At 44.4% G+C, this 24,469-nt stretch overlaps 1 protein-coding gene across 4 annotated transcripts in view; it reads left to right on the forward strand.

Moving 5' to 3' along the window:
- Nucleotides 1–24,469, forward strand: part of TRIM33 (tripartite motif containing 33) — a 140,479-nt gene that overhangs the window by 76,477 nt on the left and 39,533 nt on the right. For all 4 annotated transcript variants that reach the window (XM_056558381.1, XM_056558380.1, XM_056558382.1 and 1 more), the window contains exons 4-9: nt 51–183; nt 5,353–5,469; nt 6,000–6,114; nt 8,964–9,110; nt 11,407–11,524; nt 13,415–13,659. In XM_056558381.1, coding sequence (XP_056414356.1) covers nt 51–183; nt 5,353–5,469; nt 6,000–6,114; nt 8,964–9,110; nt 11,407–11,524; nt 13,415–13,659 — 875 coding nt within the window. The remainder of the gene's footprint in view (nt 1–50; nt 184–5,352; nt 5,470–5,999; nt 6,115–8,963; nt 9,111–11,406; nt 11,525–13,414; nt 13,660–24,469) is intronic.

Consider the following 24,469-nt stretch of genomic DNA (forward strand, 5'->3'; position numbering starts at 1 on the left):
GTGTTAGATAAGTTATCATTAAATTCTATAAAAATGTTACTTTTCTCTAGAATCAGTGGGAGCTTCAGGACAGCGTCCAGTTTTCTGTCCCGTCCATAAGCAGGAGCAGCTCAAATTGTTCTGTGAAACTTGTGACAGATTGACTTGTCGTGACTGCCAACTTCTTGAACATAAGGAACACAGGTAACTCATGTAGAACCTTATGTGCTTTCATCATCTCATTGCATTGCAAAGTGGAGATGGTGCAGTTATGTGAGTGGTCAGACAAATAAGGGAAAGGAAATGCCTGCTTAAAAAAGGGTACTCCTGTGGAAAAGTTTTTTTTTTAAAAATCAACTGGTAATTTGTAAATTACTTCTATTTAAAAACCTTAATCCTTCCAGTACTTCTTTTTTAATTTTCTGTCTGACCACAGTGCTCTCTGCTGACCCCTCTGTCCATGACAGGAACCATTTAAAGCAGGAGCAAATCCCCATGGCATCCTGCCCTGGACAGTTCCTGACATGAACAGAGGTATCAGCAGAGATCACTGTGGTCAGACAGAATGGAAATTCAAAAAGAAAGAAACTAGTCATCTACAAATCTGTTTAAAGGACATCTGCAGCAAAAACAACTTATCCCCCTATCCACAGGATAGGGGAAAAGTGTCTGATTGCAGGTGGGGTCCGACAGCTGGGACCCCCGCGATCTCCCGCACTGGCCCCCCCATTGCCGCGCTGTGTGCTGGCTTATGTGCATAGCGTTGACCTCACTCAAGTCGACGGTACGCCCCCTCCCCCTCCTCTATGGGAGAGGTGGAGAGGCACGAACGCTGCATCCCCGCCTCTCCCATAGAACTACATGGAGGAGGTGTGTCTGCTGCGGCAGAGCCATGGCCCCGTGCAGGAGATGGGAGGGGGTCCCAGTGTTCGGACCCCCCCCCCACGATCAAACACTTATTGCCTATCCTGTGGATAGGGGATAAGTTGTTTTTGCTGCATATTTTTTTTTTACCTGCTAGCACCAGTTTATTTTAAACAAAGTGGTACTCCGGTGGAAAACAGTTTAAGTACGGCTGGTAAAAAGCCAAGTTGTAGGCCTGGCTACTAAAAAGGAAAGAATAGATAATAGCTGCGCACCATTAAGGGATCTCATGGGTTCAATTGGAGCCCAAAAATCACATTGTCAACACTCTGAAGTAACTATTTTGATGTTTGTATGTCTATAAATTAGATTAGACTGAAGAAATCACATTGTCCAGTGGTGTGACCAGTGCTACTATGTCCCTAAAACTTCTCCTTGCAAGGAAAAGCATGGAAGAAATGTTTCCCTGCTTCCATTACAGATGAGCAAGCGCCCAATTTCCAGTAGCAGGACTTATGATGTTAATGGTACCATGACAAAATATTTCCCCAAAAAATTAGAAGCAAACACACAGGAGGCATTAAAGGAGTACTATGGGATAGGGAGGTTTCAAAGCTTTTTTTTTTTTTAACATTCTGTCATGCTTAAAAAAAATAACATTTACCTTCCACCGCTCCCTTGGTGCTTCCGTTGTCCCGTTGGGCTCCTTGGTATGTTTCGCTTCTCTTTGTCAATACATCATGCTGTGGCTCAGCAATTGCTGGCCACAGCGATGTCCCTGGCCAGTGGTTGCTAGACTGCGATCTGGTGGATTAAGCCCCAGCACTGGTCGTCTTCTGGTGCCAGGGTTAAAGATGTCAGATTGCAGCCCAGCCTTCACTGGCCGAGGCAGGACATCGTTGGGGCAGCGATAGCTGAGCCACAGAATGACGCGTTGACCATGGGGGAACCCAGAAGAGGAGCGTGTATTGATTACTCTCATGTGGATGTGTCCTCCTTATAATTCATACTGAATGTGAGGTCTCTGTATTCTGGAGTTTATATTTTACAGGTGGTAAGTAAATTTTGTAATTTTTTTTTATGCCTGACAGAATAGTAAATTTGCTTAAAAACCTCTGTATTCCGGAGTACTCCCTTAATAAATTATGATTGCTGTAGATGCTGCTTTTATTTTCACATGAAGTCGGATAATCCTTTTAAAGATGCAATGAGACTTGTTTCCTAGTTACTACCCATAATGCATTGTTGCATTACTTTTATCACTTATCTAATGCTATCTGTTAAGAGAGACCCTGTTTGTATATCTTATCAACTAAGCACATAAAATCTTATGGGCTCACATGTCGACTGCCCTGTGCCAAGTCACCAGGACCATAAGATAGACACTTTTATCTATTGCTAAAATTTGCTGCTTTAAAATTTTTTTTTTAATAAAAGCGAAAAACAGATAAACTGCTTAAAAGTTTACATATCATCCTGCCCATGAAGCAAGACTAGCTCCCCTTTTTCTGAGAATTTGCTGTAATGAATGTAATAGATATCGGGTAATACAAGTAAATTATGTACCTTGTTATTGTATTACCCACACATTTATAATACGATGCCTCTTGGGCAACCCAGAATAGGCCGATTTTTATTTCTCTGGTGTTTCTTGATTTCTTCATCTGGTTTGTTGTTTCAGGCAGAGATTTGTCCACACATTAGTAGAGATTATTTATGGTTTAGCCTTTCAGATGCTGGTAAGCTGTTGATGTATGGATATTAGTTATGCAGATGTAGTTTTGACTAATAGTACCATTTGGTTTTCCAGCCCATGATGATGTATGGCCTGTGCACTGCCTATAGCTGCAGTAATCATTCAGCGGTGGCAGCACAATTGCTGTAATGCACAAAGGTCTGGATTTAACAGGGCCAACTCTGAGCAAAGTCTCATCATTCACAATTGCCTTTGATTAATGTTAAAATAATGGAAAAAAAATGATAGAAATGCTCTTGCTTTGTAACACTTAAAGATGAAATAGCAGTAGCAATGGCAGCTGGATGCAAAAGAAATTGCTGTTAAGATTCATTGTTTTCACAGCGCCTTGCTTCATGTCCAGAAACATTGCATCAGCCATTCAAAAAAATGGATAGCAGATACATATATTCTTTATGTAGGGTTCTAAAGTTTTCCTACAAATGACATTTATCATCAACCCACTGGATAGGCGAAAAACATCTCACTGCTTAGATCCCCTCTGCTTACTAAAAGTGCAGTCCCGAGAGCTGTAATAGCAGGTCTGTCTAGGTAGCCATTGAGGCCTTATAGGAGGCTTAAAGCTACCGTGACGACCAATCATCTACCAGCGATCACATCACAGGGGAGGTGATTGGACCAATATTGCTCAGTATAATAATCTAGCTTTCTCTGTTGGCATTGACAGTGACTGCTGAACACAGTTGCCAGATATGGACTGCTCCCAAGCCTCTTTACCTTCTTATTGCTGCTGCGCTGTATGGTGTAGAGCAGTATTTCCCAAGCTAAGTCCTCAAGTACCTCCAAAAGGTCATGATTTGAGGATATCACAAACATAGAGCCTGATTGACTAACCATAATTATATTACCTGTGAAGGTCAGGAAGGAAATCCTGAAAACATGACCTGTTGGAGGTACTTCGCTTGAAAAACACTGATGTTGAGCATTAATAGCTATAAATAGACACATGTCTGTGTTGACCCAGAGTTAAAAATGTTTGCAGACTAAAACCTAGTACTGTACATGTTCATTCTTTTATTCTCAGTATACTTCTAGGTTTTGATTTCTCTTATTTGGACGTGTCCCCCTTGTAATTCATCCTGAATGTGAGGTCTCTGTGTTTAGGAGTCTATATTTTGCTGTGGCTGCTCTGCTTTGTCTGTACACTTATACACAGCCCATGTGTTTTCCCCCTTCAAACTGTCTAGTGTGTAGTTTTCTCTCTATCTGTAGCCGGTGCGACTACTCTCCATGTAAGCTCTCCCCACTGTCCACATTCTGATCTGCTTTGTAAACCTCCCTTCCTGCTGCTGTCTTTAACACTGAGAGCAGAAAGCCTGTCTTATGGATTTTTCATACCTTTGCAAGCAGCAGCTAAATGGTAGGAAATGTTTATTGAAGATTATGTAAAAAGTTGCTTCATTTTGCATTCAGGTAATGAACAATAAAAATAATTGCGTAGGTGTTTATAGCTTTTAGAAATAAGTTAGCATGAGGGTAGGATATGATGCGTAGGTTGTTTTTGTTGCCCCAAATAAGTGCACCTGTCATCAACAAAAACATTTTATATAACATAGATAATACCACTATATGTGTATTTGTAATATACACTGGTTAAAAATGTGTATATTTTTGGCTGAAAAAATGCTGTTCCTGCTATTGCATGTGTGAGTAGTCCGAATACAGAAAGTGAGGGCAGGGGAAGCAGGGCTTTGTGCAGGCTCCTGGCTTGTCAATCATCCTCATGTGTGAGCACGTAGCATGTCATAGAGCCTCACTGCACAGAGCCCTGCTTGTCCTTAGTTCTCAGGGCCCTGCTTGTCCTTAGTTCTCAGGGCCCTGCTTGTCCTTAATGCACAGGGCCCTGCTTGTCCTCAGTGCACAGGGCCCTGCTTGTCCTCAGTGCACAGGGCCCTGCTTGTCCTCAGTGCACAGGGCCCTGCTTGTCCTCAGTGCACAGGGCCCTGCTTGTCCTCAGTGCACAGGGCCCTGCTTGTCCTCAGTGCACAGGGCCCTGCTTGCCCACACAAGCAATAGCTGCAGGGACAAAAATATACATATTTTTTTAACCAATGTAATTTACAAATATACATATAATGGTATTATCTACATTTTATCAAAAGTTTTTGTTGACGACAGGTACACTTTAAAGGAAAACATAAGTTTGGTAATCTTTGCTTTTGTTGAGGGGGAGGGGCTGTCATGATATGTAAATAACCAGTAGATTCCATATAATCTTTATATTCTTTTTTTTTTTTTTTTCATTGTAAGGAGTGAAAAAAATCTGTGTGAAGGGAAATTCTATTAATGTTTTTGATAGGATGGCTATAATTGGTTCAGTCAAACAATGTATCTTTGCATTTAGGGGCTGTTCATACTGCAGCCATTCTGCTGGCCAAATTCTGCTGGACTGCATTGCCATTCAAAAGACAGCACACACCCACTTGGTGCTACTGCATACCGCCACGATGGTACCCGCTGCAAGTGAACATTCAGCCGGCTGAATGTCTCCAGTGTCAAAGTGCCCTTAATTTCCTATGTTATAATATTGGAAATATGTTGCAAGCAAAAATGTAGTTTCCCCTAGCCCATGCCATGTTTTAAATGTAGTTTTAAGATTGGAAAAGACTGAGTAATATTTTCAGATTTGTTTGAGATCTTTATCAGCTATTTGTGTACTGTATAGGAGACTATAGACTATATCTAGGGATGTGTTTCTGGGTAATAATGTTTTCTTTCTGACATTGCTGTTATTAAATATGTTCTTTTATTAGATACCAGTTTTTGGAGGAGGCCTTTCAAAACCAGAAAGGTGCCATAGAAAACCTCTTGGCTAAGCTCCTGGAGAAGAAGAATTATGTTCATTTTGCCGCTACTCAGGTCCAGAACAGGTAGATTCCAACTTTTTATTTTATTAATTCAAAAAAAAAATGTCTTGTTGATCTTTAGTTGGGAAAGTTTCTTAAATAAATTCTGATACTTTTTTTCTGACCGTTTCCTTTTTAATTCTCTATTTTATTGTGCGGAAGACAGTAGAATATGAAGTATGTTATAACTGTATAAGTGTATTCCCAAAAGGAATAGGCTTTACCTACTAATGTAAATGCTGAATTCAATAGTTATTTTGCCTTTAGAATAATGTAAAAAAATATATAATTATGTAAATTATTGTGATATCCTAAGTTGGTACATGGTTTTCTGCTGTCCTTTTTAGTGGGCACCATGTAATGCTACATTTTCCTTTGAAGCTGGTGGAGAAATGAGCACTTACCATGTCCTTCAAAAAATATAACTGAATATTTTGCCATTGACACGGGATTGTCAAAATACAGACATATTAAGCTAGGGCTCAGTATAAGTTATGGTCCCATCCTTCCATATACATGGTTTACATTGAATCTTTGTTTCTTGTGTTCTGTAGGATAAAAGAAGTGAATGATACTAATAAAAGAGTGGAACAGGAAATTAAAGTTGCTATCTTCACCTTAATAAATGAAATTAATAAGAAGGGCAAATCTCTTCTACAGCAGTTGGAGGTAGGAGACATTTTTTCTTTGATTTCTTTTCTTTCAATTTTATATATCTGACCAAATAAGATATAAGCTTTATTTAATCTAGATTAAATGCAAGCTGACAATTGCAGTTTTATTAAATAAATAGGATGCTCTTAGAAAATTATATTAAAACAGGTTAGAAAATGCTGGTGATGCTGACATAATTGTTCTTTGTTTTATTCTCCTGGTTAAAAATATGGCCATATTTCTTATGATATCAGCAGCTGTTGGCTTAAGAGCTATTTATCCCCACTCCACATTCTATATTCATGCATGTTCGGCTAAACGTGCATGTGATTTCATTGGGCAAAGGAGAAAAGGCTACTTCCAGACACCTCCCGAGGAAAAAAATAAGACAAAAGACTCGGCCATTGAAATTCAATATGCATATCCTGCTCTTCCACTGAACTTGAGGGGAAGTGGGTAGGCCCCCATATGCACTAGACAATTGGTGGGTAGGAGCCTTTTGGCCGGGTTCACACTTGTGAAATTCCGGACAGAAATCTTTTGTCTGGAGCTTGCGAGCTAGACTAGGACCGGGCACACAAAGTTGTCCAATCTGCAGGAAATTAGTCCTTCATCTTTTTCCAATCTAATGATATGATTTAATTTTATAATCAATTCGGAAATAGTGGGATGGGAGTCCCGCAACCAATGCTGTGCAATCAGTTTACGCGCTTGGTATAAAATCCTACTTATTCCTATGTACAAGCCACCATCCTCATCCAAACCGTCCAAATATCCCAGTACACATGTCAAGGCGGACAAGCTGAACGGACAACCATACACCCGCCTAATCAACTGTCCCAAATCATTCCAAAATTGTATAACAGGAGTGTAGTCCCACATCACATGAAGCAAGTGAGCATCGGGCAAGGAACAACAGGGACAGCAGGAATCCGGCCGCACCCCGATCCTATGTAAGAAGGCGGGAGTACAATACACGCAATGTAGTCGAAAGATTTGGGACACCCGGTGGGCCTCCAATACTGCAAGCCGCGGGGTCATAGTCATCTGTGCCCACTGCTCATCCCACATGGGAGCTACATCCACATTCCATTTATCCTTAATACTCAACGGATAGGCCCCATGAGAAGAGGACAGCAGTTCCCTATACAACATAGATATAACACCTTTAGTAGAAATCTAAGTGAACAAATCATTCACCACCATGGGCAAGCCGACAGTCAAATCACAAGTTCGAGACGGCGCATCAAGGGCATGTCGCAGTTGTAGGTAACGATAAAAAAAACAAATGAGGCAGAATAAATTCCTCCCGTAATTGAGCAAATGACTTCAATATCGGCCCATCATACAGCTGGGAAAGATACAAAATCCCATGATAATCCAAAGGTAGATATCAGGTAACGAACACAGTTCAGATAGAACAGGATTATGCCAGAGGGGAGAATATGTAACGAAAACATGATAGTGCATAAGGGTCTTAAATTTCATCCACACCTTACGGATAAGCACAAAAAGCAGAGGAGACAGCATTATGAGGCCCAGCAGGGTCAGCAGGAGGTAGTGCGACAATGGTAGTGGAGTCCCCTTAGCAGGCAGATGGCACTCCAGAATGTAAGGGTTAAGTTCAGACTGACCTGCGGCGGCAGGGCGTGCAGGCCTGCTCAGTATAGTGGGAAGCGACATCCTGCTCCTCCTCGCTCCAGTCGTCCACCGGAGCCCTCACCGGCTTCTCGGAGACCCATGCGAAGTGCTGCAGCAGCTCCGAAACTCCCAACACCTCAGTACAAGATGGCTCCGGCTCCCCCTGCATCTGGGCCTCACTATCTTCTGGCACGCCCTGTTGTCTTATTCCGTCTCCACCCAGCCATCCCGATACCACAACGCTCTGGGCACCGTCCCCCACAGGTAGGCGACAATGAAAAGCAGGGATCTGTCCCCCCCCCCATGGAAATAGCTTAAATATTTGCCTTTTGGTAAAAACAGTCCACATTTGCAGCAAATCTTACTTTTACTCTATTTTTTCCCTACACTTTGTGTGCTAAATAAACATAATGGCCCTCGATTACTATTGCAAACCTGACATGTTTTATCGGGTTGTGCACCAGAAATTCTGTCTGTGCCAGATTTTGCACCAGAATTTGATCCAGAAAAAACCCCAACTAACTCTCCATTTTACTAAGAAAACCCAAAAAAGGGAAAAGTCGCCGGGAAAAGGGGCGTGGTCTCCAAAAAGGGGCATATTCCTGACATTTTCACAAAAACCCAACATATTTACTGATATTTCCACATAAAATGTGGTGGATTTGAGCTGAGGAAAACCAGACAGATCAGAGCATGTGTAAAAAAATAAAAAAAAAAATAAAAAAATAAACTAAAAGAAAAGTGTAGGGAAAGTGGAAAATGTAGGGAAACCTTAGTAAATACCATGGAAAATAAATTGTAGGGAATTAAAACCCACAAAGAAACCTACACTCCACTCTTAGTAAATAAGGGACATTGGGTAGAATTATCAATTTGTGTAAGAGAAAAATTGGAGGGATTTTTCCATAGCAAATCACAGCTCAGCTTTCACTTTACCAGAGCTCATTAAGATATGAAAGTTGTGCTGTTATTGGTTGGTATGGGAAAATGTTTCCAGTTTTTCTCAGTTTGATAAAGCAGGGCCATTGTTGTTATGGTACAGTACTTCTTTGGACCTGGTGAATGGTGCGGGTCTCAGCACCCATAACCGCACCAAACAAACACACGTTTGATTTTTTTTTTTTAAAGAGATAGGTACCCTTTAAGGAGATTATAAAGCTGTTAATCATGTGTTTTAATATTTCCCAATTCGTAGAAAATATTTGTTTCTTTCCCCCCATTAGAGTGTCACAAAAGAACGACAGATGAAACTTGGACAGCAACAAAACGATATAACTGGCCTCTCTAGACAGGTGAAACATGTAATGACCTTTACAAACTGGGCAATTGCAAGTGGCAGCAGCACAGCATTGTTGTACAGCAAACGGCTGGTAAGTAATGCTTAGGCAGAGTATTGACAAACCAGTGTGTTAAGATGAAATTATCTGCTATATAAAACTGCCATGTTTAACCCCTTAAGGACAGACCCATTTTTTTTACCTCAATGACCAGGTTCTTTTTTTTTTTAATTTGACATGTATCTCTTTAAATGGTTATAACTTCAGAATGCTTTTTCTGAGCAGAGCGATTCTGAGAGTTTTTTTGTGACTTATTGTTCCTTATATAACTGGTGCATTTTTGTTGACACATGCAGCATTTTTTGTGAAAAACTTCAAAATATTGTGAAAAACTGGAACATTTCTGGCGTTTTTTTATAGTGTACACTGTGCGGTAAAAGAGATGTTATATTTATTCTGTGGATCAGTACGATTATGGTGGCGATACCCATTTTATATAGCTTTCTATGTTCTTTTTTCCTTTTCTGAGCAGAATTATTTTTCTGACATTTATTTTCCAATAGCCGTAACTTTTTTATTTTTCGCCCGACGCCACCACTGCCGCAAGGGCCCACAGGGGGAATGACCCACTGGCAAAGCAGCCCCAATAACACTCAAACCAGTCCCAGGGCCGTGCCTCCCCACAGACATGGTGCCACGGCAGCCATGTATGCCGCACAGCACCACACAATCACTAACAAGGTGCAAAAGCTCACCCACCATGTGCACCCAGTCAGTCCGATAGACTACCAGAAAAGAAAGGGCCCTGAGCAGCTTCCTGCTCATTTATATAGGGTTGGGCTGTGGAGGTGGGGCAGAGTGCAGACCAAGCAAAAACAACAAAAAAGGGGATAGAAGACACAATGTGAATTCAAGTAGAGAAAACAGACATGTTCTCACATCCACAAATAGTAGGGACCCTCTCTAAATAGGTGGCCTTGACGTGGCGAGTGGGCTTGTACTTTTTGATCAAAATGTATACGAACAACCTGTTTTTATGCTGAGAAGCAATTAGATCAAAATACAATTTGTGCATGTGCAACCATGTCTGTTTTCTCTACTTGAATTCACATACTCTAAAGTGAGATTCCCAAATATGGAGTTAAAGGGGTACTCCGCCCCTAGACATCTTATCCCCTATCCAAAGGATAGGGGATAAGATGTCTGATTGCAGGGGGTCCCCCGGGATGCTAAGGACCCCCGGGATCTTGGCTGCAGCACCCCGGTGTCATTACAAGTTTGCTCTGTGCGTAATGACGGGTGATACAGGGGCCGGAGCATCGTGACGTTACGGCTCCGTCCCTCGTGATGTCACGGGCCACCCCCTCAATGCAAGTCTATGGGAGGGGGCATGACGGCTGCCACGCCCCCTCCCATAGACTTTTGTTAACACCTTCCCGCTGTAGGAGGTATGCATATGTCCAATCATCCGACACGTTTGCGCAATTGGACGTATGCATACGGCATAGTGATCTCCTAATTATGGGTACTATAAAACTATAATGAACTCCCACTTGAGTATGTTCACACAGGCATTAAAGGGGTTATCCAGGAATCAAAAAAACTGAAAATTTATTTCAAAGACTGCTCCCTGTCTGTCTCCAGGTTGGGTGTGGTTCTGCAGCTCAGTTCCATTGGAGTGAATGGAGCCAAGTAGTAATACCACACCCAAAGTGGAGAGAGACAGGGAGCGGTTTTTGAAAAAAATAGATCTGTTTTTTGATTCCTGGCTAACCCCCTTTTAACTGCATGTTTTTTTTTCCAATGGAAACCAGACTGTTCCGCTTAAGAAAAAAACTTCTCCCATTAATTTTAATGTAAGTGTGTGAACTGCAGGGAAAAAGTGAGATTTTGCTTATTTCCACATGGTGCCACTCTGAAGCTCCCATTAAAATCAGTAGACAGGACCACTCACACTGACCGCAGCTTGGCGAAAGTCACGGAGCAGAATCGCACCCAGGCCCAGTTTTTGCCTGTATGCACAAGCACTAAGAGTATAGTATATTCATAGGAAGAGTTGGTAAACTAGGCTTCTGTGGGAAATAAAATATATAAAGTTTGACTTTTTTGTTAGCTTGTTAGGCTAAGTTTCCACTAGTTTTTTTCTCTGGCAGTTTTTGAGCCAAAGTTATAAGTGTATTCAAAAGGAATGGGAAATATAAAAGAAGGACTTACACTTCTCCCCCCTAATGGATCCACTTCTGTCTTTGGCTCAAAAACTGCAGTGGGCAGTTTTCCAAAAACTGCCAGAAAAAAAAAAGTGGAAACTTAGCCTTAGTGTGGTGTTTGTTTTCTTTTTTTACTTCTGTGCCTCTGCCATTTCTTAGCACTGGAATTTTTTTTCTTTCAGATCACTTTTCAGTTACGTCACATTTTAAAGGCTCGATGTGACCCAGTACCAGTAGCAAATGGAGCAATAAGGTTCCATTGTGACCCAACATTCTGGGCAAAGAATGTAGTTAATTTAGGTAAGCCTATCTTCTATTAAGTCATAACATCTATCCAGTGTGCATAGTTATATATTTCAGAATCGGTAGTAGTAAAAAAAAAAATCTGTAATTCTGTGCTGTAGTCTTGCTGTCCTTAGAACCAGCTGTTTTTTTGCATTGTGAACAGCATTCAGAGGTATAAACACATGGACAGAGGAAACTTGTACCTAGATATGATTAATTGAATTGCAGTGGTTAGTGGGTGGATGTGTGTTGCCATACCTTATATATGGTAACTAGAGATGAGCGAACTTCCAATAATTTGATGTGTCACGAACTTCTCGGCTCGGCAGTTGCTGACTTTTCCTGCATAAATTAGTTTAGTTTTCAGGTGCTCCAGTGGGCTGGAAAAGGTGGATACAGCCCTAGGAGAGAGTCTCCTAGGACTGTATCCACCTTTTCCAGCCCACCGAAGAACCTGCAAATTGAACTCATTTATACAGGCTAAAGTCAGCAACCGCCGAGCCGAGAAGTTTGTGACGAATCGAATTATTGGAAGTTCGCTCATCTCTAATGGAAACCTCTCATGACCGGTTCGCTTTAGTATCCTAGAGCAGTGTTTCCCAACCCAGTCCTCAAGGCACACCAACAGTCCAGGATTTTAATTTTTCCCTGTTCTATTCCAATGGAGTAACTGAAAAAAACCCAGAATGTTGGTGTGCCTTGAGGACTGGGTTGGGAAACACTGTCCTAGAGCATGCCTAAAAAACTCTTAGGGTGCTCACTAATTAGTTAAAAAAAATTAAGTAAAATACCTAAGTGATACTTTCACTTTGGTCATTGTCCTATCAAACAACTTCCCTCCATTTGGTAACTTACACCATGGTGACGACTCTCTGGGGCTCAGTAAAAATGTCACTACTCTGAAGGAGGAGTTGTGCTAAAAAGACATGTTCTTGGTCTTCATGTTCCTGTCTGCAGGAAATGCAAGAAATATACACGCTGTATGCTGTGTACCCAAATACTGGTAAAGTTAAGCTATGTAATATGTCTAAGGCGGCCCTGTTCATGAAAGTATCAGTAAATATGTGCCACAATTATCAATGATTGTCTATAGGATTCAGAAAAGAAGTGTTTCTAGTGTCCAATTTAGGCTGATGGGGGCTGTATAAGGCTGGGTTCACCCTATAGAATTTCTTTGCGGCATTCAGTTTTGAAATTTCAATGCGGCGAAGCCCCATTGTTGTCAATGGGATTCGGCTGCACATTGCACACAATGACGATTTCACAGCAGGCTTACCACTGTGGAAATTCATTCGCCAAAAGAATGATTTTGTTCATTCTTTCGGCGGAATCTATAGGGACAGCAATATCCATGCATCCTAGTGATGACTGACTCCAGCTGGATTTTCCAAAGTATGAACCTAGCCTAAAAAGTTAGCCAAATCAAAATGTTATTTTAATAGAATCTTTATTTTGCACAACCTGTTAAATGTTACTAGAATTTATTTCCCAACTGCATTAGGCCAATTAGATGTCTACATTAGACAGCTGTCATAAATGTATTTATTTTGGTCAGTCCACTGACAACCTGCAAAGTAAATGTGTTTGATTAAGTATGATAGGAGTGTCAATCCTCTACTAACAAGCGAGTTCCAAATATAACTGGATTTTTATAAAGTAAACCTGACAGTAGGTTTAAAATGACTAGTAACCCAGCCATGCGCTATAGCATTTCTGAAAATCTACTGCAGAGTATACTGAGCCGCTTTGACTTTAATTGGGATATAATCTAGCAATCTGCATATCCCAATGAGAAGTAAAGTTACAATGGGAGGCAATGCTTTCTTGGACTTTCATTTATTCTTTAACTGTGTGGTTCAAAATATGACTTATGACAGATTTATGCTGCCCTCTGCTTTTCTCCAGGTAATCTTATTGTTGAAAATAAGCCTACTCCTGGGTACGCACCTAATGTGGTTGTGGGGCAAGGTCCCCAAGGAACAAATCATGTAAATAAACCCCCTGCACAAATTAACCTAGCACAACTCCGACTACAGCATATGCAGCAGCAGGTGTATGCTCAAAAACACCAGCAACTTCAGCAAATGCGGATGGTTCAGCCTCCTGGCCCACATCAAAGGCCCTCTGGTCCACAAGTAATGCATCAACAGGCAAGTACAAAGGAGGGGAATGTTTTTGTTTCCAAAACCTACATTAGCATCAAAAACACTGTTGAAGAACAAAGATCTGCTTGATAATCATATTTCAATACCTTTTTTTTTATGTAATGCCATGTTAAATTTACTCTATTTATATGCATTATTTTTAGTACCAAAGGAAATAAGTATTTGGTCAAGGTTAAATGCTTCAGATGATTTAAGTAGAAACAAATACATGGTTTACTCAGCAGTAGAGAAAAACACTACAGTTTTTAAGGTGTAATAAGTGTTTATGCACACTTGAAAGTCACTGTAAATGTAGGCATATGTAACCAATGTCCCTCAGATTTTCCTTTTAAAATCAAAGTAAGGCTGTGTCCACACTACGTTTTGTCCCATACGGGAGCGCATACGGCAGGAGGGAGCTAAAAGCTCGCGCTCCCGTATGTGACCGTATGCGCTCCCGTATGCCATTCACTTCAATGAGCCGACCGGAGTGAAACGTTCGGTCCGGTCGGCTCATTTTTGCGCCGTATGCGCTTTTACAACCGGACCTAAAACCGTGGTTGACCACAGTTTTAGGTCCGGTTGTAAAAGCGCATACGGCGCAAAAATGAGCCGACCGGACCGAACGTTTCACTCCGGTCGGCTCATTGAAGTGAATGGCATACGGGAGCGCATACGGTCACATACGGGAGCGCGAGCTTTTAGCTCCCTCCTGCCGTATGCGCTCCCGTATGGGACAAAACGTAGTGTGGACCCAGCCTAACACACAGCAGTATAACACTGGGTTTGTGTATATTTGATGTATAATTGTAATACTTTAGAGGAGAGTGAAAACCTATACGTTTACCAATGCTAAAAATGTGTTCTGCTGTATGCCAAACACACCTCAAAGATGATCACTGCCTTGCTAAACAAGCTTAGGGTAAAGGTGATTGACTGGCCAAGCATGTCTTCTGACCTAAACTCTATTGAGCATATGTGGGGTATCCTCAAACAGAAGGTCAGGGGGGCAGAAAGACTCTAATATCCACCTGCTCTGTGATTTCGTCATGGAGGGGTGGTAGATAACTCCTGTGGCAACCTGTGAAGCTCTGGTGAACCCTATGTTCAGAAGATTTAAGGCAATGCTGGAAAATAATGGTGGCCACACACAATTATTAACCTTTAGGCCAAAGTGTACTCTCTCTTGTTGCCAAGGTTTAGACATTAATGGCTGTGTGTTGTTTTAACCCCTTAAGGACCCATGGCGTATGGGTACGCCCTGGCTCCCTGGTACGCTTGTGGGAATTTCGGCTGTGGGAAAAAAGGGTGCAGTGAGCATTTACACCCAACAGGTGTCTGACAGATTTTTGGAACAGTGGTTCGTGAAAATGAAAAATTTAATTTCTCTTATCGGCTCCATTGGGGGACACAGACAGTGGTGTATGCTGCTGTCTCTAGGAGGTGTGTGACACTATGGCAACAAAAACAGTTGGCTCCTCCCGTCTTCAGGCTCTGAGCTAGTCAGTTTAAGTTTAGTGTCTGAAGGAGGTGGACATGGTCTGGACTGCTCCAGACCAGGTCTTCTGTTTTTTTTGTTTTCCTAGTTAGGGACATGTTAGTTTTTTATTCCTTTTCTTTTCTGTTTTCAGGTGGGGACTCAGGGACTGCGGTTCCCCGTTTCCCCATTACGAGTGAGGGGGCACAGACATTGCGTATATGCGCTGTTAACCCCCCTCGCCAACGGTCAGCGCTTGGGTGGTACCTCATGGGTCCGGGTCCTCCTATTTACCTGCTCGCCTCGCTCGCACATAGCAGCCAGGCGTGATGCAGGTAACTAAAGCTGACTGAAGACTTCCCTGAAAACTCCATTAAGTAAGTTCTTCTGACTGAGGTAAGTACTTTCCCCCTTTTTCTCCATAGGTACAGACTCGCAGCCTCTGGGAGACCCCCTGTTTTGGTCCACCTTCAGATTTTGGGGCTAGCTTACAGGGGCTGCACTTTATTTTTGGGGGAGCAGTGGCACTTTACTTATGTGTGTTTGTGCTTGGTGCGACTATGTCCATAGCGCCTTATTCCCGGCACTTCACTTATGTGTGTGTGTATTGGTGTTACTTCGTCCACAGCGCCTTATATGCGTCTGTCAGCCGCGGCGCTGTCCCGGGCCGGGCGCTCTCAGCGCTGGCTTACTTTCACTTTGCCGGCAGCGCCTTATACGCGGCTGACAGCCGCGGCGCTGCTATGAGCCAGGCGCTTCAGCGCCGGCTTCCTTCTTTTCTCCGGCCGTTGGCCGTCCGCTCTATTCCCCCGAGCGCACGAACGGCCGACAGGTGCACTCGGGACAAGGAGCGGGCACCATGACAGTTCTCTTCGGCTGGTCTGTAGCTCCGCCCACAGGGCTGGGAGCGCTCAGAGGCGCGAAACAGCCTCCAATCAGCGCTGTGGGCACGATTTTCAGTAGGAAGGGGTCAGTTACTTAGTGCCTTGCTTCAGGCACGCCCCTCTCTTCCTATTGGCTGGCCGGTTTCACTCTCTCTAGCTGCACAGAGCGAGTTTCCTCACTGCAGCTGACAGGGGACACAGACTAGGGTGAGAAAGTTCCTATCTCCCTTCTTTTCCCTCATTATGTCCGTACCCAGAGCTGTTCCTCCCTCTAAACAGAAACCTGGAACTTCAGTGACTTACTATCTCTGTAAGCACTGTAATACCAAAATGGCTGGCTCTGCCGAGCCCACTTGCCCTGCCTGCTCCCCCAGCCTGGGTTTCTTCCCTGACCCAGTATATGGCTGACTTGACCCAAGTCTCCCGCTCGGTGGCTGAGGCCTCCCGGGAAGTGGTGTCTGCCTTGAAGGGGTCTACCCTGTGCAGGACCTCTGGAAGGGCTCACTCCTCGTCTCCACATACTTCATGCTCTCACAAGCGTCCTAGGGGTGACTCGTCTGACTCTTCCAATGAGTCTTCAGATAGACGTGAGTGTTCCCCTCGTGGGTCCCGCCCCCCCTGGCATCTGGGCACAAACATCGCTCCTCAAGAGGATGTTCTCGGAGTCGCCGTTCTGCCACGCCAGAGCCGCGTACTCGGTCAGAGTCGCCCCCCTCCAGGACTGCCTCTACTCATTCTCATTCCCCTGGTGAACTGGTGGATGAGGCTTCCGAGCCGGCATCTGACTTAGAGGACCGCCTGGACTCAGTTGCAACGGTGAACTCTTTGGTTGCAGCCCTAAGAGACACCTTTCACTTAGAGGACCCAGGATCTTCGGATGTCAGTCCAGGAGTATCCTTTCATCATGCTAAGCAAGCACCTCAGAAGTTCAGCTCTCACGCTGACTTTGCCGACATTCTGAAAACCGCATGGAAACATCCAGACAAGAGGTTCACGGGAATCAAGACAATTCAGGATCATTATCCATTTGATAGGGTCTTTGTCACAAAGGTGGTTTCCCCTTCCTCAGTGGATCCACCAATTTCCTGGATCAATAAGGCGATTACACTGCCTCTGGCAGATGCCGCTGTCTTCAAGGATCCCACGAACAAGAAGGTAGAATCCTTAGCGAAGTTTTCCACTGAAGCTGCTGGCTCTTCTCTTCTTCCCATCTTCGCCTCGACATGGGTGTCCAAGGGCCTGTCGGAGTGGTGCCAAAAGCTCCGTCAGGATATCTTTGCGGGATTCCCCCCGGAGGATCTATCTGCTTTGGCTCTCCAATGCTCTAAAGCTGGGGATTTTCTGTGTGCAGCTTCCATGCAGGCAGCCCGTTATTCTGCCTATGCTGTGGGTCACCTAGCGGCTCTCCGCTGCTCTATGTGGCTTAAAGCTTGGAATGCGGATGCCGCTTCCAAAAGATCTCTCAGTGAGCTTCCCTTTACGGGTGGCCGTCTTTTTGGCAAACGCTTTGATGAGATTATCTCCGGGAGGTAAGAGTTCCTTGTTAACTCAAAATAAGGCTCGTCCTACTTCCCAAAGGAAGTCCTTTTCCTTTCGTTCCTTTCGGACCTCCGGCTCCAACAAGGGGTCCGGGCAGGCGCCCTCGCGGGAAAAGAAGGCTCCCTCGTTCCGGGCACGCCCGTCTTGGAAGTCGGACTCCAACCGGTCCGGCCGTTTTGCGCCAAAATCGGGCAACCGCAAGCCCATTTCTGCATGAGGTGAGGCCCCCACCCGCGGTTTCTTCTCGGGTGGGAGGTAGTCTCTTGCTTTTTCAAGACATTTGGACCTCTCACATTCAAGACTCTTGGGTCAGGGACGTCCAACGGTTACCGGATCGAATTTGCATCCCTTCCAAGGGATCGCTGTTTTCGCTCCCGGGCCCCCCGGTCTCCTCCTCCTGGTGAAGCAGTTTCGAGTGGCTCTCCATTCTCTGCTTCTCCAGTGGGTTATTGTTCCTGTTCCTCCAGGGGAATGGTTTCGGGGTTTTGGACCTCAAGCGTCTCAACCATCATCTTCTCATCCGCCACTTCCGAATGGAATCTCTCCGTTCGGTGGTGGCGTCCCTGGAACAAGGGGAGTTCCTTTCATCGGTGGACATCAAGGATGCCTACCTCCATGTGCCAATATTTCCGGGCCATCATCGGTACCTTCGCTTTGCGGTCCCGGAGGGGCACTTTCAATTTGTAGCCACGGCTCCTCGGGTCTTTACAAAGGTCCTTGCGCCGGTGATGGGCCTGTTGCGTCGAGGGGAATCTGGGTGATACCCTATCTGGACGACCTTCTCATCAAGGCTCCAACCAAGGCCCAGACTCTGGAGAATCTGGATGTCACTCTCCCCACACTGACTCGCTTCGGGTGGATGGTCAACCGGGACAAGTCAGTCCTCCGTCCTACCCAGTCTCTAACCTTTCTGGGACTTCACTTCGACACGGCCTCTGCCCGAATTCGTCTTCCGCCGGACAAACGTCTGGCGCTCCGGTCGGGGGTCCGCTCTCTTCGGACCCAGGTATCAGTCTCCATCCGCACTTGTATGGAAATCCTGGGTCGGATGGTGGCAACTATGGAGGCCGTACCTTTTGCCCAGTTTCATTACCGCCCCCTTCAACTGGCGATTCTCTCTCAATGGAACAGGTCTCCTCTGTCCCTCGATCGTCAGATTGTCCTCCCTAGCAGGGTCCATCAGTCTCTGCTCTGGTGGCTCTGCTCCCCCCTTCTTCTCCTAGGGCGGTCGTTTCTTCCCCTTCACTGGCAGGTTGTTACAACGGATGCCAGCCTGTCGGGCTGGGGCAGCGTTTTCAGGGATTGAATGGTTCAGGGACTCTAGTCTCCCCAGGAGTCCCTTCTTCCGATAAACACCTGTGGGGTGTTAAGGCTAGCTGGACCCCTTTGTTACATTCCTTGATGGGTGTAGTTTCCAAAATAGTATGCCATGTGGCTTTTTTTTTTTTTTTTTTTTGCTGTGCTGCCCCCCAAAAACCATTTCAGCAAAATTTGCTTTCCAAAAGCCAAATGTGACTCCTCTTCTGAGCATTGTAGTGCACCCGCAGTGCCCTTGACGTCCACACGTGGGGTATTTCCATATTAAGAAGAGATGGGGTTACAAATTTTGTGGGACATTTTCTCCTATTACCCCTTGTAAAAAAAATGTAACATTTGGGGGGGAAAAACTACATTTTAGTGGGAAAAAAATTAATTTACACATCCAACTTTAACGAAAAGTTGTCAAACACCTGTGAGGTGTTAAGGCTCATTGGACCCCTTGTTTTCGTTCCCTGAGGGGTGTCGTTTCTAAAATAGTATGCCATGTTTTTTTTTTTTGTTTTTTTTTTGCTGTTCTGGCACCATAGGGGCTTCCTAAATGTGACATGTCCCCCAAAAATCATTTCAGAAAAACTCACTCTCCAAAATCCCATTGTCGCTCCTTCCCTTCTGAGCCCTCTAGTGCACCCACAGAGCACTTGACATACACATATGAGGTATTTTCTTACTCGAGAGAAATTGGGTTACAAATTTTAGGGTGATTTCTCTCCTTTTACCCCTTGAAAAAAAATTCAAAAACTGGGTCTACAAGAACATGCCAGTGTAAAAAATGAAAACTTAGAATTTTCTCCTTCACTTTGCTCCGATTCCTGTGAAACACCTAAAGGGTTAACAAACTTTTTGGATGTCATTTTGATTACTTTGAGGGGTGCAGTTTTTATAATGGGGTATTTCTAATATGAAGGCCCCTCAAATCTACTTCAAAACTGAACTGGTCCCTGAAAAATTCTGATTTTGAAAAGGTTGTGAAAAATTGGAAAATTGCTGCTGAACTTTTGAAGCCCTCTGATGTCTTCCAAAAGTAAAAACATGTCAACTTTATGATGCAAAATGAATAGATAATTTGTTTGGGATGTCCATTTACTATATAAGCGCAGAGTTTCAAAGTTAAAAAAAATGCAAAATCTTCAAATTTTTCATCAAATTTTGGAATTTTTCACCAAGAAATGGTGCAAGTATCGATTACATTTTACCACGAAGATAAAGTAGAATATGTCACGAAAAAACTATGTGCAAAAAATGGCCGGGTCCTTAAGGTGAAAATGGGCTGGATCCTTATGGGGCAGCAACATTAACCCCTTAAGGATGCAGGGCGTATCCATACGCCCCACTTTCCGAGTCCTTGAAGACTGCGTTCTTCCGGGTTGTCGCCGGGCAGGGAACGGACCAGGATGCCTGCTAATATCATTCAGCAGGCATCCCAGCATATCGCCCTGAGGTCCCCCCATATTGGCTATCGCTGCAAATCACTGGTCAATTCAGAGTGGCGAATTGCTGCCATTCTGTTCCTCCCCGGGCGGGGATCATAGCTGGATGCCTGCTGAAATCACTCAGCAGGCATCCCGGCAGAGTGCCGAGGGGGATCCTGAGGGGCATCCCGTTAAATACTAACCGGTGGTCTGCGGCGGTCCCGGGTCATCTGGGTCACGTGTGAACCGATGACCCGGACCACCAATCATCATCTGTACAGTGCTGGGGGGCTGCACTTTTGCCACCCCCCCAGTACAGCAGTGATTGGTAGGCTGCAGCGACTGCACCAAACACTGCAGTATGGGGAGGGTGCAGGAGCACGCTGCTCCATTCTGCCCACCATTCTTCAGAGATCTGGTGTGCAGGACGGAGCTCCGTGCTGCCATCTCCCCCTCAGTGCTCAAAAAGTGCCCCCTTGCCCCCTTACTGTGGCATCTTGGCACAGAAAGCAGTAGATTAGGTAGGGACAGTTAGTTTTTTTTGGCATACCGTCTGTGGGTGTCCGTAGCACCTTTTAGCTGCGTGCCCCCGGCCCTTCAGGGTCGCCGCGGTCTGCCCCCAGCGGTTTTCTTTTTTTGGCAGAGACTTTTATTTTTAGCTAAACGTGTGGCCAGGCCCTCTTGGCTATAAAAGAGCGGTCCGCCACCGTTGGCTAATGCCCACCCGCTGCTGATCAGTCCCGTAGTACTGATCAGGGTTTTTTTTTTTTTTGTGGTGCAGGCGCTTTTTCCTGTTATATCTGCTTTTTTATTAAATTTTTTGCATCTATAGGCGATCCGTGCCACCAGTATCAGGCCTATACTGTGTGGATGGACCGTACCTCTGTGTGCGGCCTGCCCCACCGCTGTCAGTGATTTAGGGGTTCAGGTGGGTGTATTTTTTGGGGGTTAAGCGTTTTATTATTTAATTTTTCAGGTATTTTGTGTGGGGGTCTGTGTACGTGCCACCAGCCACTTTTCTGGGCTAAGTGGCTAGACCCCCCACGGACTTCTGCGCCCTCTGCAGCCAACAAGCGCTAATCAGTGCGCACACCACTGATTAGGTAAACGCTTTTTTTTTTTTTTGGCGCAGGTTTTTTTGCGCTAGAAGTCTTTTTTTTTTTTCTTTTTCATAATTTTTTTTTTTTTTTCAGTATTTTATATTTTTGTTCTTAGGGTGGGTTAGTTAGTTAGGTTAGGGAGGTAGTAGCGCACCACACCACACGCAGCACATAAACAAATAAAGATTTTCCCCCCCATATATACACACACGTCACCAAATCCCCCCCCCCCCCCCCCCCCCCATCAGAGTAGGGAAATGGCCAAGGGCCAAGCGGAGGAGGCACATGCCTTACTTGCCTCCGACTCTGAAGCGCCTCAGAGGATGAGGAAGACCCCACCTTCCTTATTTCCTCGTTGTCCTCATCATCTTCTGATGTGTGGCAGTGTGGCAGAGACGCCAACAAGCGAGGCCGCAAACCTCTGCTCTTGACCCTGTGCCCCATGCTAGAATGAGTCCCCCTGGCACTCATACTAGTCAAGCCCCCAAGCCATGTTCATTGGTGCCCTGTACTGGCGAACTTGTCAGGACTCAGCCAGCATTTGTTGGCGACTCAGGAATCAAGATTGACATCGTTGGGTCACTGAAATGGACTATTTCATTTTTTTTTTTTCAGTGACTTCTTTGTCAATCTGATGGTTGACCAGATGAACCTGTACGCCCAACAGTTCGTTGCCGCAAACCCGGGCTAATTTTTAGCTAGACCCAATGCACGGTACGCAGTCAATGTGGCCGAAATGAGGACCTTTTGGTCCTGCAGTGGGGATGTCCTTTACCAAACCCCGCTCTACAGTATGGCCATGACACGTCCCCAGTTCAAGGCCATTCGGAAATGTTTGCATTATGCTGATGATGCGGTATGTCCCCCCAAATTTTGGGAGGCCTATGTCCCGGGGCAGGAGGTGGCTATTGATGAGTTTCTCATCAGCTTTAAGGGGAGACTCCGCTTCCGGCAATACATCCCTACCAAGTGAGCGCAGTATAGTGTGAAGATGTATAAACTTTGCGAGAGTAGCTCAGGGTACACTTGCAAGTTTATAGTGTATGAGGGGCAAGATTCCAGTTTTGAACCCCCAGAATGTCCCCCTGCTCTGGGTATTAGCGGGAAAATCGTTTGGGGCCGTTTGCATCCATTGCTGGATAAAGGTTACCACCTTTACGTGGATAACTTTTATACTAGTATCCCTCTCTTCACATCCCTTGCCGCCAGATCCACTGTCACTTGTGGGACAGTCCGGAAGAATCAAAGAGGCCTTCCTCCCCATCCCCTACACGCTTCTATCCCCTGGGGTGAGTCCCGTGCCTTTTCCCATGAAAACCTGTTGCTGGTCAGGTATAAGGACAAGAGGGATGTCCTTATGCTCACCACAATTCATGGGAACGGCAGCAGCCCTGTCCCTGTGCGAGATACCGTAGGACTGGTCCTCAAGCCCGATTGTATTCTGGACTACAATTGATATATGGGGGTGGGGGGAGTTGATCTTTCTGATAAAGTCCTCAAGCCATTTGATGCTATCCGGAAAAAACAGGTATGGTACAAAAAAGTTGCGGTCTACATGGTACAGGTTGCCATGTACAACTCTTTTGTACTGTCCCAGTATGCTGGCAACACAGGGACATACCTGCAGTTTCAAGAGGTAGTTCTAAAGGCCCTCATCTTTGGTGACCGCCAAGGAGCGGGTCAGAGCACCTCTGGAACTTCAGTGCCCTGGATCATCCCCGGCCAACACTTTCCAGGTGAGGTCCCCCACACTGGAAAGAAGGGACGATCCCAGAAAAAATGCAGAAAGGGGATTCGAAAGGACACCACCACTCAGGGTGGTGTCTGCATTTAAAAACTGCTTCAGGGAGTATCACACTTCCATGGGGAACAACATTTTTAATCCTTTTCCCTGATTTCAATTCCCCTGAATTATATTCCAACGTACCAGTCCAGAGTACATTGTCTTCCAAATTTTAAAACCAATGTGTTTCCATAGTCGGGAGAAAAAGCCCTACAAAATTTGTAACCCAATTTCTCCAACTACCCCTTGTGAAAATGTAAAAAATTGGGTAACCCCAGCATTTTAGTGTAAAAAAAATCAAATTTTTCATTTTACGGCCCACTGTTCAAAAAACCTGTGAAATATAAGTACTCTCTGTACCCCTTGTTACCTTCCTTTTGGGGTGTAGTTTCAAATACATTTTTTTTTTTTTTTTAGCTTTTATGTCAGAACCTCAACCATTGCAGTGCAAAGCACCACTTTAGGCCTCAAATCTCATTGGTGCTGTCTAACTCCTAAGCCCTGTTTTGCACCCGCATAGTGCTTTACCGCCATATATGGGGTATATCCTTTTTCGGGAGAAATTGGGCTACAAATTTTGTGGAGCTTTTTTTCTCTTACTACTTGTGAAACTAAAAATTTTTTGGTCAATACCAGCAATTTAGTATTAAAAATAAAAATTTTCACTTTTACGGCCCACTGTTGAAAAAACCTATGAGGTGTAAGTACTCACTATAACCCTTGTTACGTTCCTGGAGGGGTCTATTTTCCAAAATGGTGTCACAAGTTGGAGGTTTCTGCTTTACTGGCATCATGGAAGATTTGAAAATGCACATGACCCCCGACTTCAATTTCAGCAAAATTCTCTCTTAAAAAGACTAATGGTGCTCCTTCTGTTCTGAGACCTGTAGTGCGCCAGCAGAGCATTTAACATCCACATATTGGCCATTTTCTTAATCAGGAGAAATTGGGCTTCAAATTTCGGGGTCCATTTTCTCCAATTACCCCTTGTGAAAAAGAGAAATTTGGGGTAACACCATCATTTTAGTGTTAAAAATCAGATTTTTTTTATTTTCACGTCCAACTTCAGCGCAAAGTTGTCAGACACCTGAGAGTTGTTAAGTCTCACTATACCCCTTGTTACGTTCCTTGAGGGGTGTAGTTTCCAAAATAGTATGCCATGTTTTTTTGTTTTTTTTTTTGTTTCTATTTGCTGCTCTGGCACCATGGGGGCTTCATAAATGCAACATGGCCCCCAAAAACCATGCCAGCAAAATTTGTTTTCTAAAATCCCACAGTTGCTCTTTCCCTCTTGAGTCATCTTG

Source organism: Hyla sarda, chromosome 2 (assembly GCF_029499605.1).
Source record: "Hyla sarda isolate aHylSar1 chromosome 2, aHylSar1.hap1, whole genome shotgun sequence".
NCBI classification, from domain to species: domain Eukaryota; kingdom Metazoa; phylum Chordata; class Amphibia; order Anura; family Hylidae; genus Hyla; species Hyla sarda.